Genomic DNA, 14,965 nt, shown 5'->3' with positions numbered 1-14,965 from the left:
TGCCATCTCTATAAACCTCGCTACTATACAATGTGATGTATGTCCTGAACCAGGTTTGCCATTAGTTGAAATAATAAGGTGGTGAGTGTGAGACTGGAATGGGTGCTTGTTGGCCCTACATAAAGCAAGCAGAGCAAGCCTCGAGCACACCAGGGGAAATGCACCCCAAGGGCCTGTGCTACACCTCCGGGGCATGTGTCCAGTAAATGTCGTGGGCAGGGACAGACGTCGTTCAAAGACCCAGCTCAACTGGCAAGAGAAGCAACAATGAAACTCCAAAGTCAACAATTTTTAATTCAAATGAACCAATCTGGGATTCCTTCCTCCTCTCCGTGCATCCCCCAGATAAGATATTACCTCTTTGCTTCACCCAGGCAGCAAGAACGGAGGCATAGCAAAAGCATAAGGTAGGGAGGTAGGCTGTTTTGGGAAGGTCTTCAGACCCAGAGTTTTTTGAATCCTTCTCTTACAAATAACTGTGGAGTTCCAGTGATGGCCAGGCCAGGAGGTCAATAGGTCTGAAAATATCCCATCACATCCTCCGTGTCCTGTAACAGAGTCCCCTCCCCCACTCTGTGGGGACTACTCCACCCACAAGCCTGAGGGCAGAAGAAGAGACCCAAGGGCTCCACGGGCATTTCCATCCTCTGCTCTCAAGGTCTTTTTTGTTTTTTTTCGATCATGGTTGACATTTGATATTATTTTATATTAGTTTGAGGTGAACAGGATAGTGGTTAGACATTTATATAATTTATGAAGTGATCTTCCCAATTAGTCCAGTACCCATCTGGCATCATACATAGTTATTAAAATATTATTGACTATATTCTCTATGCTGTACTTTACATCCCTGAGACCATTTTGTAATGACCAATTTGCACTTCTTAATCCCTTCACCGTTTTTACCTAGCCTCCCAACCCCTCTCCCATCTGGTAACCATCAGTTTGTTCTCTGTATCTTTGAGTCTGTTTCTGTTTGCTCATTCATTTTGTTCTTTAGATTCTATATATAAGTGAGATCACATAGTATTTGTTTTTTTCTGTCTGATTTATTTCACTTAGCATAATACCCTTTAGGTTCATCCATGTTGTCATAAACGGTAAAATTTCATTTTTTGTGGCCAAGTAATATTCCATTGTATATATATATACCACATCTTCTTTATCCAGTTGTCTACTGATAGGCTTTTGGGTAGCTTTCATATATTGGCTATTATAAATAATGCTGCAATGAACATAAAGGTGCATAAATCTTTTTGAATTAGTGTTTTGGGTTTCTTTGGATAAATATCCAGAAGTGGAATTGCTGGGTTAAAGGATAGTTCTATTTTTAATTTTTTGAGGAACACCCATACTGTTTTCCACTGTGGCTGCACCAGTTTGCAATCCCACCAACAGTGCACAAGGGTTGCTCTCAAGGTCTCAATAGAAAGAATGTTTATTCTGACCAGTCTCACAACAGTTAGGACGGCTGATCACCAGGTTTACAACTCAGATCTAACTGAGCCATTTATTCAGATGACTTCAGAAAACAGAAAAACGATGAAAACTCACCAAGTCCCACAAAAGCTAAGGCCGAAAGACACACTATTGCAAACAAAACAAAATAATGAATTCTAAGGCAAATGGAGCTGGACAAAGAACAACCTCTCTGGGCTTCAGCAAGTGACACTTTGACTTCCTCTCTCCACATTCCTGACTCAGACGTCCTGGATGCGCACTAATCAGACTTCTGGTCACCCAGCTGTCTTCTGGACAGATGCTGGTGGGTGAGGCAACAGGAATGCTGGTCAGCCCTATTTCTCTTTCAAAAGAAAGAGTATAAAGACAGAGACATGAAAATAATGACAGAAAAGATGACAGATATGGAAGACAAAGACCAGAGAGCCAGATAATCAGTATCGATCTAACAGAAACAATTCCTGGACTGAAAAAAAAAGACTTGTGTCTATAAATTATAAGGATTTACTGCATTCTGGCAGAGTGGGGCGGGGGGGGGGGGGGGTTAGTCTATGAAAATAAAAGGCCTACAATCATATGCTTTCTGAAAATATTTCTGAAATACAAGGATAAAAGGAAAAATCCACATACATCTGAAAAAAAATTTTGGTTAACTACAAAATAACAAAAAAATTAAGTTGTTTCAGATTTCTCTACTATAGCAATAGATGTCAGAAGACAATACTATAGGAGGGTTACAAAAAACAAACACTAAAATAAAGTGACATAAAACTGGTAAAAATACAAGAATTATCAAAAGTATGCCAGGCAAATATAAACAAAAATTAAACAGAGATCATAATATCATTATCAAAGTAGAAGTCAGGGAAAACAATATTCTTTTGGATAAAGAAAGTGATTTTACAGACCATTTTACATGGATTAAAGGTAAACCTATAAAGAACATTTACACTTTGAATAACATTTCATCAAGATATACAAAGCAAAAGCTATCAGAAATACAGAGAAATGAACTGATGTAAAATACAGTAGAAGACAACACGATTCTCACTTTTGACAAAATCAAAAACAATAAGTGAAGATATAGATTAAATACTATGCCCTAGATACAGCGTTGATACCCATGTATCATTTTGAAATGATATTATTAGGCCACAAAGAAAATCTCAATAAATCCCCAACACAGACATTAAATAGGAAATATTTTCCAAACATAATGCAATAAAATTAGACATTATCAACAAATCTTTAAATGGCTGCAAACTCTACCATTTAAAAATGAGAAAATACACTCCCAGATAGCTCTTAGAATAAAAATAAAATCAAAATAGCAATCTCCTATCTAGAAATTAGCAATAAGGGAAATACTATGTGTCAAAATTCATGGGATAAGACCAAACCTATACTCAGAGAGAAAAAATTCAGAGCTTTAAACATCTTTATTGTCGAATTAAATATGAAATCATCCATTTTATTCTTTTCTAGAAAAAATATAAATAACAAAGTAAATGAAAGAAAAGTTATGGAAAAGAATTAATGAAAATAAAAACAAAAGCATGAATTGGGAACAAGAAAATTAGTAGAAGCAATATGTAAATCTAAGAACTGGCTTTTGAGAGAAGATCTACAAATAAACCAACATCTGGATTAGCCAATAAAGAGAAAGTGGGAACACACAGCACCAGGTATGAGAGTGGGAGTTCATTTATCCACAGCAGAAAGTTTAAATGATAAAAATAATATTATAAATCACTCTAATAATTTTGAAAAGCTCCAAAAAATGGATTATTTTACATAAAACATATGACCAAAATTTACTCAAGAACCAACAAAATAGGGGAAATTGAGAAAAAAAAATGTTTATAAAAAATATTCCAGTTCTAGATGGCTTTACAAGTCAATAATAAATCTCCAAAAAAACAGAGACTTCTATCTGCTTTAAACTCCATTAGGGCAAAGAAAATAAAGATTTCCCAAAAAGTGAACTGCTGACCAATCTTAGATGTGAATATGGATGCAAAAATCCTTGATAAAAATCTAGCAAATCAAATACAGAAGAGTATTTTTAAAAGAATGCATCAATACCAGGAATGATTTATTTCAGGAATGAAAAGAAGTTCAATATTCAGAAATCTATTAATATAATTCATCACATCAATAGTTCAAGGGAAGAAAGATCAATAAATACCCAAAAGTGCATTTTATAAAATTCAACATCCATTGCTGAGAAAAATGCATATCAAACTATAATAGAAAGATATTTCCACAACATGAAAAGAATAACTACCTCTAACTCTTATGGTAAAAGAATTTCCATTAAAGTCAGAAACAAGACCAAGATGATTACTCTCCAATCTATTATTAAACATTGTTCTAAGAGTTCTAACAGATGCAATGAGAAAACTGGAAAAATAAGCCAAAGAGCTAATGTTGGAATAAAGAATGAAAAATGAAAAATTATGTGCAGATTATGTTTTTTCTAGATACAAAAACCAAGAGAATTAACTGAGAAGATATTAGAAATTAAGAGTTTGATAAGGGGCTAGTTTAAACATATATATAAATCCATTGATCACCCCAGATGACAGCAAAAACCAGAAAGAAAATTGAACATAGAAAGAATCATTTAAAGTAACAAAGTTACATAAAATTTCCAGGATAAACATAACAAGAAATTAGTAGGGACTATATGAAAATAACTCCTTAATTTTCTGATGGACAGTAAAGAATTAAATAAAAAGAAATACATCACTTCTGAAAAGATTTAAAATTCATTCATATGAATATTTTTTATGTACCTTGTATTTCCTAAGTCCAGGACACTATTCTGGGATATAGCAGGGAACAAAACACACAAACACCCTTTCCCCTCTGGAGCTTACATTCTAATATATAATTATAAATTTATAAATTCTCCATTAAATTAATCTACCCGTTTAATGCAATCCCAATCAAAACCTCAAGAGGAATTTTTTGAGGTAAATGAGGACACTTGACAAAATACTTATAAAATTACTTTAAAGAATAAACTTGTACAAATAGTTGAGAAAAATTTGGCAAATTAATAATTAAAGGTATATTATTGATGATAAATCACAGGGAAGGTGTTTCTAAGCATGCAATCAAAAGCAAAGCACACAAAGGAAAATAACAATGAATTCGACTATGCAGAAATTAAAGAGTTCTATAAGATAAAAACATCATGAACACAATTAAAAGGCAAACAAGACACTGGAAAAAAATTGCAATATACTTGAAAGATAATAGAGAAGTAGTCTTAACTTTATAAAGATTTGAAAATCCATTGGAAAAGAATATACAAGTAGGAAAATTGAAAAAAGATGTGATAGGCAGTTTACTACAAAAAGAAAATCGTGTTCAATATGTATATGAAAATACATCCAACCTCATTACTAACTGCGCATTAAAACACAAATAAAGTACTTTGATCACCTATCAAATCATGAGGATGAAACACATGGAAGTACACATTTCACATCAGAGTGGAGAAAGTGGGCACTCTAGTGCATGGCTGGTGGGAAGGTACGTTGGTTCCATCTCTCTCCAGGATAATTTGACATTATGCATTAAAGTCTATAAAACATGCCTATATATCAACCTAGCAATTCTATTTCTAGTAATTTATCTTAAGAAAATAGTAATGGATGCAATCAGATTTATTTACAAAGGTATTCATTGCATTTTTGTTTATAATAGCAAAAAATTGGAAACAACCTAACAGTCTAAAAAATGGGAAACTGATTAAACTATGGCATATTCAGCCATGCCGTAGAATAGCATACATCCACCCAAAATTATATTATAGAACCTTATTTTGCTATGTGAAAAATTAGTCAAGACATGTTAAGGTTGTTAAATATATATGGATAATGAGATCCATATTGCATAATCTACACATGTTAAGAGAAAAAAGTTGGAAGGACATATATCAAAATATTGATAACAGTAGTTTCTTAGTTATAAGAACACAGTATAGTAATTTCTATTTCTTGAATATTTTCCTAATTTTCCACCATAATCCTGTATTCATCTTGTTGAGGGGAAGAATTGTCCAGGCTTGTTTTTTAAAGGTGTGAGCAGAGCTTCAGAGCCCTGGAAGATGGGTTTGTGCCCAGGTCTGGCTGCTCTTGGCCTTGGTCTATAGAGTTGGCCTGTCTGTCCAGCAGGGCCTAGAGACACTGGCTTCAGTGGTCTCCTCCCATCCCATACTCCATATCCAAGGGTGTGGCTCCAGGGGATTAAGGGAGAGCAGCCCAAGTCAAGGGATGCTGCTAGCATCAAAGAAATTCTTTAGTTCTATACCCATAGCTAGAGTTATCAGGGAGCAGAATCCTCACTTTCCACTCTCCACTCCTGGACCTTCAAGTAGAGGCCATGTAAGGAACCTTGAGTTGCAAAACTCTTCCCTTCATGCTGATCCACTGATGAGGTGGGTAAGGGGGTGGGGGAAGGGGGGTCTTCTATGGGCTGCCCTGCTTCTCAGAGCAGTGATGCCATGTTATCCTGTCCCCTCCCCCAGCAGAACCAGAACTAGGTTCTCCCTTGAGTCACCATCACCGCCCCACCCCCCAACCTACTATTTCTGGGCATCAGGGATAAGTCTCCTGTGGATCTTTAAATCACAGCAGCATTAGAAACAGAGCCAGGTACCTCTCTGGCTGCTGCTCAGCTCCCCCAGGTCTGCTAATGCAACTGCAGCACTCACCCTGTAGCCTGGCAACCAAGCTGCCTCTTGCTGCTCCTTCCTCTCTTTCACACCCCACTTTCCCCCACCCTCTGCTTTTGGCAGCTCCCCAGCTCCCCACGTACTCATGGAAGATGTTGGGAAGACTGCGTGGGAGGTGCTGGCCATGAAGTCCGCGATCTGCCGCAGGGCCCAGATGTTGGACGAGTTGTTCCCCTTCTTCATCTGCTCCTGGATGAGGCCTTCCAGCTCCTCCCTAAAAGACTGAAATCCCCGAGGTGCTGGTTCCTTCCGTGCTTCTCATGCGGGAGATGGAGGGCCCCTTTTCCAATGCCCACCCGCCCCTAGGTCATCTAGGCCAGGGCCACACTTGAGATCCCTGGGCCGCAGAGGACATTTTGGCAATTCGACAGGGATTTTAGGAGCCTTCCTAAACTACTGTTTGGGGAGCAACAGGAGTTGCTGAGGATGGCTCCTGTTCCCTTTGCCCTATGGAAAGTACTCCAGACTCCAGGTCCTTCCTGTGTCTAAGTGGTAGTCAAGGCCCCTCCTATCATCAGACATGGCACGACTTCACTTTAGTAATTGAGACGTTTTAAAAAGCAGAACTGAATGAAAAGGTGTGCCATCCTCCCTGTCCATTAGCCATGCCTATGGCTCTTCTGGTTCTCAGTTTCCTTTTCAGAAGGATTTGATGACCTCTGAGGTTGCCTCTACCTGGCTTTTCAGACCATCAGACTATGAATAAAGCATGCCTGACCACCAGGTGGCAGTGGAGAACACAGGAGGAAATAGACTGCTTAAGTGTTGGTGAATCTTATAAACGGACAGTAGCAGCCTGAGCTCCTGCCATCCCCATCTCCTGACTGAGAATAGAGACTCATCCTTTCAGGCCCCAACACTTGGGTTGGTACTAACTCTGCCACTTTTACCACACCTCCTAGCCACACTCTGGGGTTTTTGCCATCACATCAATGCTTTTAGCACCTTGCTATATTCCTTCGGGCTCCCCAACACAGTGTCACCTGTTACCAGGATCAGGCTCATCCCTCAGTGCTCCTCTGTGAGGCCTGAGCATTCACTGTGTGCCCTCAGCCAGGGTCACTCGTGGCTCACTTAATGCCCTGGCTCCCCAACGTGAGAGCTGAAGCAGAGCCCATCCCTGCAAGCACCTGGAGAAGACAACTTCATCCCTGGGCTTCCCAGACCTTAGGACCATAGACCTTAGGACTGTTTCCTGAGGACCCACCAGCTCTACCGCCTCTGTCCGCACTGCTCTTCCCACCTCCCACCCCCACCCCTGCCCAAGGGCCTGCAGCGCACTTCTACTTCAGTGGTCCATTAGGCCTACACTCTGTCCTCAATGCACCGGCTGCCTCAGGATAAGCTCTGTGTCCTTGCCAGGCGGGCACCAACTAACCTCCAACCTGGAGCCTTGGTAAGGTGACCCTGACTTACCCTCCCTTCCCGGGCCCCTGTCCCCAAACCCCCTGAACCTTCCACTCCCTCCACCTCCTGGGCGTTCCAGGCTCTCTTCACTGCTGCTCCACGCATGCCTGCCTTATTGCCCCAACAGCAAGTTCTTTGTGGTGTTCCGGAAGGGGAGCCCCATACCTCCCACAGAGAGCCCCCTGCTGGCCTCCGGTTTACACGCATTTGTTCACTGCTAAAGCTTTTGGTAAGGAGGGAACACTGGAAACTGAAGCTCAGAGGGGGCCCAGGAAACTGAGGAGAGGCGCCTGTCTCTCGGACCCACTTCCTCCCACCCCGAGCCAAACCCCCTGCACATAGACCAGGTTTCGCCATCCACCAGTGACAAGAGAGAATCAAACACCCACGTGAACCCTGTCTTTTTCAGTGGGCTTAAAATTGCTAGGACCCTAAGCAAGTGGAAACGGAGTTATCGTTCGGGTTCACCCCGACAAATCAGTGCAGCCCCCTCCCCGCCCCGCCTGAGTCAGACCCCACTCACGGGGCTCTGCAGGATCATGGTGACACGCTTCTTCTGCTCCATCAGGTTGAAGTCCTGCCGCAGGCCGGCCGCACGGTTGCGCAGGCGCAGGTACTCAGGGTCGTCCTCAGAGAAGCGGTCGAAGTAGTGCTGCACCTGAGGGGGTGGCGGGGAGGCAGCCTCGGGGACAGTTTCCTCACTCATTGTTCTTGTAGGTTTGCAATGCACTCCTGTAACCCTGCAGAGGAGGGAAGAGGGAGGCGGACAGGTGGGTGCTCCAGTCCCAAAGCAGAGGGGTTGGCTTCACAGTGGGATTGTGGCTATTCGCTGGATGGTGTAAAGCGGCTCGCGCGTTCGAGGGCCGGGCGCCGCCTGATGCCGGTCTATAGGGGGCGCTAATGCGTCATCGGCCCAACTAAAACTATGGCACCTGTCAGGGCTCCACCAGCCCTCCCTGACCGCCAGGCTTCCATGGCCACCCTCGGGTTGAAGCAGACAGGTCGTCCAGTGCAAGCATGACCTGCAGACCTTTCTGAGCATTTCTGTGATCTATATCTACACAGTGTAAAGCTATTTACTGGGAATTAGTATCGCATCTAAAATGTAAAACCTCTAAGAAACCTAAAAAAATTTAGTGGGAAATTCACAAAAGAAAACGGGAAATAGAGCGAGAACTATTCAAACGTGGGAAACGCTTTGGGCAGTGCTTTTTTGCACAACTTTAAATTTTCTCTGGCCTCTGGAAAGGGATTATTGGTGAATCTGTTTCTGTAAAACGTGTCTCAACGCAGAATCAGATTCTTATTCCAAGTTTAAAAGAGGTGTCCAATTTTCATTGATGAAAAATTAGTTTCTCCAAAACCAAAGTAAATAAATATTGAGAAATATCAAAAGAATAAACACTGTTTGAAGGGCACCGGGTTGGATTGCCAGGCCGCCCAGAGTCCCACATATCTAGACCTGGTCCCTGAAGTGAGGACCAGAGCAATAGTTGGAGAGTTGGGCAGGGGAAAAGACGTGATTTTTTCTTCCTCAAGCATGCTTTTTGAAATGCCTGAATGATGAATGAAGGGATGTCTTCTATGGCCATAATGAAGCACATCTGAAGAAGCAGACTGCAGTTCCAGCCTCCACCTCCCAGCGATGGGGCTTTGGCCACGCCAATCCCCCTCTGTGTCACCACTGCTAGGTCCTCCAATCTGGGTTATGCCCCTTCAACACCTGGGGGGCCTTACAGAGCTTTTGCCTTCTCCTTATTAGCTGATCCCCTTCCCAGCAAAAGAAGGCAAGTGTCTTGATTGGACAACAATTAGCTTTCAAACACAAGTAGAGAGATAATAACAAAAGAGCATTCCATGAGATCAGGACACCTGGCTTTCATCCTTAACTCACCTCTCCCTCACTTTACCTACCTCTCCCTCACTTTACCTCCGAAGGCTCTCCTTCCACGAGGAGGCAGAGAGCTCTCTTGTTCTCTTAGAGCACGCCTGGCCACCCTGGTCCTGGTCTGCTCTGCTCCCTCTGCTGATCGTGTTAGCCCAAGGCTTAGCTTTCATTCCAGCCAGCAGCTCGTTACAAAAGAGGAGGCCTTGCAGACAGCTAGTAAAGCATATTTTTGTTGTCGGTGAGCTGTCTGTGACCCTTTCTTCCATTTTCTGTCAGGACTCTACCCTCCAGCTGACAGTCCCTCTGAGTGGGCAGGCAAGGATGATGCACTGAGTAAGAGGAGAAGTGGGAGTCCGCCCCATCCAATCCAGAACACTCAAGGTGACTTTTCTTTCTTTTTCTTTTTTTTCATGTTTCCCTTTTGGGAAGGGCAAATCGCAAGTCTAAGAGACGACACATGGATGGGTCCTTCAATAATCAGCTGATGGCCTGAACCCTTAGCCTAAAGCAATAGCTCCTAACCTTGGGCACACATTGGAATCACCTGGAGATTTCAATGTTATTAGTCTGGGGTGTGACCTGGACATTAAGATTTTTTAAAACTCCCTGGCTAATTCTAATGGGCAGACAGGGTTTTACAACTGGCTAGATGTTAATGGTTGTAGCAGGTAATGAAAGGTGTCCAGTCCAGGTATTAGCCATTTCAAGCAAGCCTGCCAAAGAAGGCACAAAGCCTCGTATTTCTAATGCTAGTGTCAGGCACCACTTCCCATGGTTGTTCAGGCCCCCTCTTCCCACTCCAACCACCACCTGCCACCGTGCACTTGACCTGGGACAGCAGTAGTGTTCCAAATACCACCAAAATCCACTTATGCGAGTTCACTAAACCATGGCCTCTGATCTTAATTCTTTTACTAATTAGTCATCTCCTTACGAAAGCCCTCACCAGAGCACCATCCTTACCAGTCATGTCCATGGGAGGATGGGGAAGGGAGTCTGGGAGTGATGGCCAAAAACAAACAAAACAAACATTCTTTAAAGAAATATTTTGTAACATATTTACCAGGTTGCTAGAATGGTTGAGGTTGTACTTCATAACATTTGAAGCCAGATTCTTCAACTAAGTGAAGAAATAGTGATTGAGTCCATCAAGGATGTTTCTGGTAGAACTAGCTCAGGACTAGAAGTAAGAGCCTTGATTTTGCCCCAATTCTGTCATTCTTTAGCTGTGTGGACTTTGGCAAGTAATTTCCCTCTTTGGGTCTCGCTTTGTCCATCTCTAAATGAGGAAGTGAACAGAATAACCTCTGGGACCCATTCCAGCTCTGTTACTATATGGAGAGAGACTGATTCATGTAGAAAAAACAGAAGGATGGAGGATCCAGGTTTCCTGGAGCAAGAGACCTTCTTGCGTCCCCCCATTGCCTCTCCCTCAAGCCAAATGCCAAAAGGAAAACATCTGCAAAGAACACACATGACCTACCGACAGCTGCCTTGTGGGTTCAAGTCAATCCCACGTAATAGTGTGAGTTACGAATCCTTCGCCTCCATCATGCTCCCACCCACCCTCCCTGGAAGTTGGGGAGTAGAAGAGATTGCAAAGTTCAACACAATGAGACTGCATCGGAACCATGTACAAATGCAGTCACCACCCAATCCTTCTGGGCAGTCAGCCCTACAGACCAAAATTCTTCCAGAGGCATCGCCCACTGCACTCCACCCCTTTTAAATCTCTTTGGCATTTTCACTGCCCCAGATCCTTGTAACTAGCAACAAGCAACACCCCATCTCCCACAATGAATGCATTGGATTCCTGAGTTCTTTACAGATCCAGGTCCCACCAGCTCCAGAACCACTTGAACCTGAGCTTCTCTGGACTAGGATTTTGACCAGCCCAGCCCAGTACTGAGCCTTCCTGGCCTAAATCCTTCCCATCTAGACGGGAAAAGTCTTATCTTCTCCCTCTCCCCTTGGAGTGGCTGCATTTCCCAGGAATGAGTCTATGAAGGCTCTGAAGTAGCTCTCCCCTTCCTGAAGCGCCAAGAATTAAGACGTTCTGGGCCTGATGGACAGGTGCCCACACCACTATGCCCCTAGGCCTGCCTTCACTTGTTAGAGCCCAGCCCCAGAGGGCTGCTCCGGAGGCAGAGGAATTGGAAAGAAATGGAAGCTCTGACTCCCTCACCTGCTCAAACCCTTTGGCTTTGGTGAACCAGAGGCATCCTTTTGTGCTCCTTCCTTCCCTTCTCAAAATGTTTCATAGGTGATCAAAGCTGTGTGCAGCATGGCTTAGTGGCAAAAGCATGGACTCTGGAACAAGACAATGAGTTCAAATCTCAGCTATGCCACTTATTAGCTATGTGATCTTGGGCAAGTTACCTAAACTCTCTGTGCCTCAGCTTCCCCGCATATAAAATGAGGATTATATTTACCTCTTAGATTGTTGTCAGGATTAAATGAGTTCATGTATGTGAAGTACATACTTAAAACAGTGCCTGGTGCATAGCAAGTGCTATTAAGCATTTGCTATTATTATTTGTCGTTTAGCAGCTAGAATCATCATAGCATTAGGAACTTGAGTAATGAGAGGCATATGATTCAACTGTAAACAGGTGCACACTAAATAACTGTAATTATATGTTTTAGTCCAAAAACTAATTCAATCTTGAGCTATATGAACAAAAAGAAGAACATCTAGGAAAATACTGATGATAACGCCTAGTTCTTTGACCAGATAGGAGGAACATGTTAACCTGGAGATCATAAAAAAGAGGGTTAGCAGGATGCTGAAGACCAGAGGAGGTTAGCATTTGTTGCACAGGTGTGACATCATAAAGAGGGTATCTGGTCTTTGTCCCAGTTCCTAGTACAGAGCTTCAAACAACCTTGGGATTTCTAAAATATCCAAAGGACATTGGGACTGTCTTCTGTTATTCATAATGAGCCCCTTTCACCAAACCTGAGCTGATGCTAATGAGATGACTTACGGTGGACCCTCACATAGTTTCCACCAAGAAAGGCCAAGCACTTGATCAGAGGGTTGCAACTTCAGCCCCACTCCTAACCATGGAGGAAGGGAGGGGGAGAGGCTGGAAAGTGAGTTCAATCAAATGACAAATGATTTAAACAATTATGCCTAGTAATAAAGCCCCTTCCCTGTCAATATGCTGCCCCATTAAAAATCTCTGAACACCAAAGCTTGGAGGAGCTTCCAGCTGGCTGAGCTGGGATGGCGACACACCTGGATTCCACAAGGAGAGGGTGCTGAAACTCTGCACAACTCCCCCCACCCTCATCCCCACCCCTCCCCCAGGACCCTGCTTTATGCATTGCTTCCAGTTGGCTGTTCTTGAGTTGGATCCTTTATAATAAAACTGTAATTGCAATTACATTGCCTTCAGTGAGTTCTATTGAATTATAGAAACTGAAGAGGAAACATGGGAACCCCAGAATTTATATCTTAATCAGTCAGAAGTGTGGGTGGCCTGGGGACCCCACTCTAGCTAGTCTCTAAAGTGAGGGCAACTTTGTAGGCAACCTTGCCTGCAACTTGTGGTGGTTAATCTGTGTGCCATTCGACTTCGGGTAATGTCAGAACGGAGCTGAGTTGTGGGACATCTAGTTGGTGTCAGAGAATTAGTGATAAAATGGCACCAGGCAACTTCTATTCATGATTTATTTTCATTCCCAAGACTACTCTGTGAGGCAGACATCATTGTCCCAGTTTTACCGATAAAGAAACTGAATCAGAGAGATTAACTAACTTGTCCAAGATAACACAGATAACACTGGAGTTGGGATTTCAACCAGGACTGTCTCTGGCCCTAGATCCTGCATTCCTCCACTCCAGTTGTCCCCAAATATATGTTGGGCTGCCATGTGGTAGAGAGATTAGGCTGATTCCTTAGAGCCTCAGGAGCCAGAACCAGGAAAGCGAGTGGTTGCTGCAGGCAGGTAGATCCTACTGAGGGTACAAGGGAGAACTTTCCACCAGCAAGAGCTACTCAGTAACAGGAAGGTGGGACAGGCTGCCTTCTGGGTGGTGAGCTCTCTCCTCAGCATCAGAGTGACTATGGAAGCTGTAGAGGGGCTTCTGCCTAGGCTGGAGGGTTGGACTAGTGACTTCCAACATCCTTCAGATTCCATGGTAGCACGTGAGTGAGCAGGACTGGGGGAGTTCAGGAGATGACCTGAGTGTTCAGAAGCTCGTACTGGTGAGATGGACCCAACCAAAAAGCGTGCCCCACCCCCATCGCCACCAAAAACTACCAATGAATTACCAGGAGTCCGGACCGGCCTTGTCTCAGGTTGCCTCTTAGCGTTCAGCTTGTGCTCCCTGCTCTGCTCTCAGGCACACTGTCCACATCTACAGGACATCAAACATCCAGGTGGAAACTGGAAAACAAAAACATGACAAATATCAGGGTCTTGTCTGCATCAGCATGACTCCTGCATCGTTTTCACAGTACCATTAAGTGCCAATTTATTTCAAAGACTTCTGGGAAATTCTTAAAAACTAAATGGATTTTTATTTTAAAAGCAAATGATGTCTAGAAAAAGGTAAAAAAAAAGCCTTATTGTCTTTACGATTGGGATCAAAATTCCTTTCAAAGAGAGGAATTGGAAAATCCCTTTGCTGAGTGTTAGCAAGGTGCAGAGGAGGGAGGCTGCTCTGCTTGGCGGAGGGAGCAGAAAGTGAGCCCGGGGGGCCAGGAGCTGCTGGACCGGAAGGGATTTGACGCCTTTTTCACACACACCCCCACCTGAAAGCACTTCACTAACAGCTACTAAACTCACAGATGTGGTGTGAGTGATTTTTGGATGCAGCCCAAGAGACAGAAGAAGCCCGAAGAACATCACACTCCAGGCCAGTGGGAGGATTTGGGAGTTTCCCGGGCCAAGAATTGTTGGATTCAAGATGTTTTCATTCAGAGTTCAAGGGAAGAAATACCAGCAAATACCTGGGTAACAGGTCATAAAGTATTCCTGAAGGAGGAATATAAAGTTTTTGATATCTCACAAACGAGGGCGAGTTACTACTCCAAAAAATATTAGGGATCAAGGTCTTCAAAGGGTTAGTCATTGAAAAAAAATTTTTTTAATAGGCAAGTGATAGTTATCCGTTTCCCCTTGGAGATCCAGAGATGCTTGTCTCATCCAGAGCCAGCAGCATCCCCAACCCCACTCCCACCCCCACCATGGCTCTGGGGCCCAGGCCCTGCATGTCCTGCCTCACCAGCCAGCTCTGCTCTATCTCTGACTTGGTGCTGCCTAGAACAGAGCATCTGGGAAGTCTTATCTCACCAATGAGGGCAAGGAGAATGTGTCTCGGTAGGTATGGTATGCCTGAGGGAGTCCAGGACACCAGGACACCCGGGGCTCGGCATATCAGTGCCTACATGGCCCCTGAGCCCAGTCCTGATGCTTATGCCTCCAGTTCGAGACTCTAGATAGAAATCTCC

General features: G+C 43.5%; 1 protein-coding gene across 2 annotated transcripts in view; it reads right to left on the bottom strand.

Annotated features, from left to right (window-relative positions):
• The window catches only part of ADD2 (adducin 2), a 92,407-nt gene that overhangs the window by 31,893 nt on the left and 45,549 nt on the right, over positions 1-14,965 (bottom strand). The window contains exons 2-5 of one of the 2 annotated variants that reach the window (XM_025045210.1): positions 13,784-13,898; positions 8,139-8,355; positions 6,288-6,430; positions 120-139 (exon numbers count right to left, since the gene is read on the bottom strand). In XM_025045210.1, the coding sequence (XP_024900978.1) occupies positions 120-139; positions 6,288-6,430; positions 8,139-8,321 (346 nt within the window). In that variant the 5' untranslated portion in view covers positions 8,322-8,355; positions 13,784-13,898. The remainder of the gene's footprint in view (positions 1-119; positions 140-6,287; positions 6,431-8,138; positions 8,356-13,783; positions 13,899-14,965) is intronic. The other variant, XM_006909508.1, reaches the window with a different exon arrangement.

Source organism: Pteropus alecto, unplaced genomic scaffold, assembly GCF_000325575.1.
Source record: "Pteropus alecto unplaced genomic scaffold, ASM32557v1 scaffold131, whole genome shotgun sequence".
NCBI classification, from domain to species: Eukaryota; Metazoa; Chordata; class Mammalia; order Chiroptera; family Pteropodidae; genus Pteropus; species Pteropus alecto.
The sequence above is the reverse complement of the archived record's forward strand: the minus strand, read 5'-3'. Positions and strand labels throughout refer to the sequence as shown.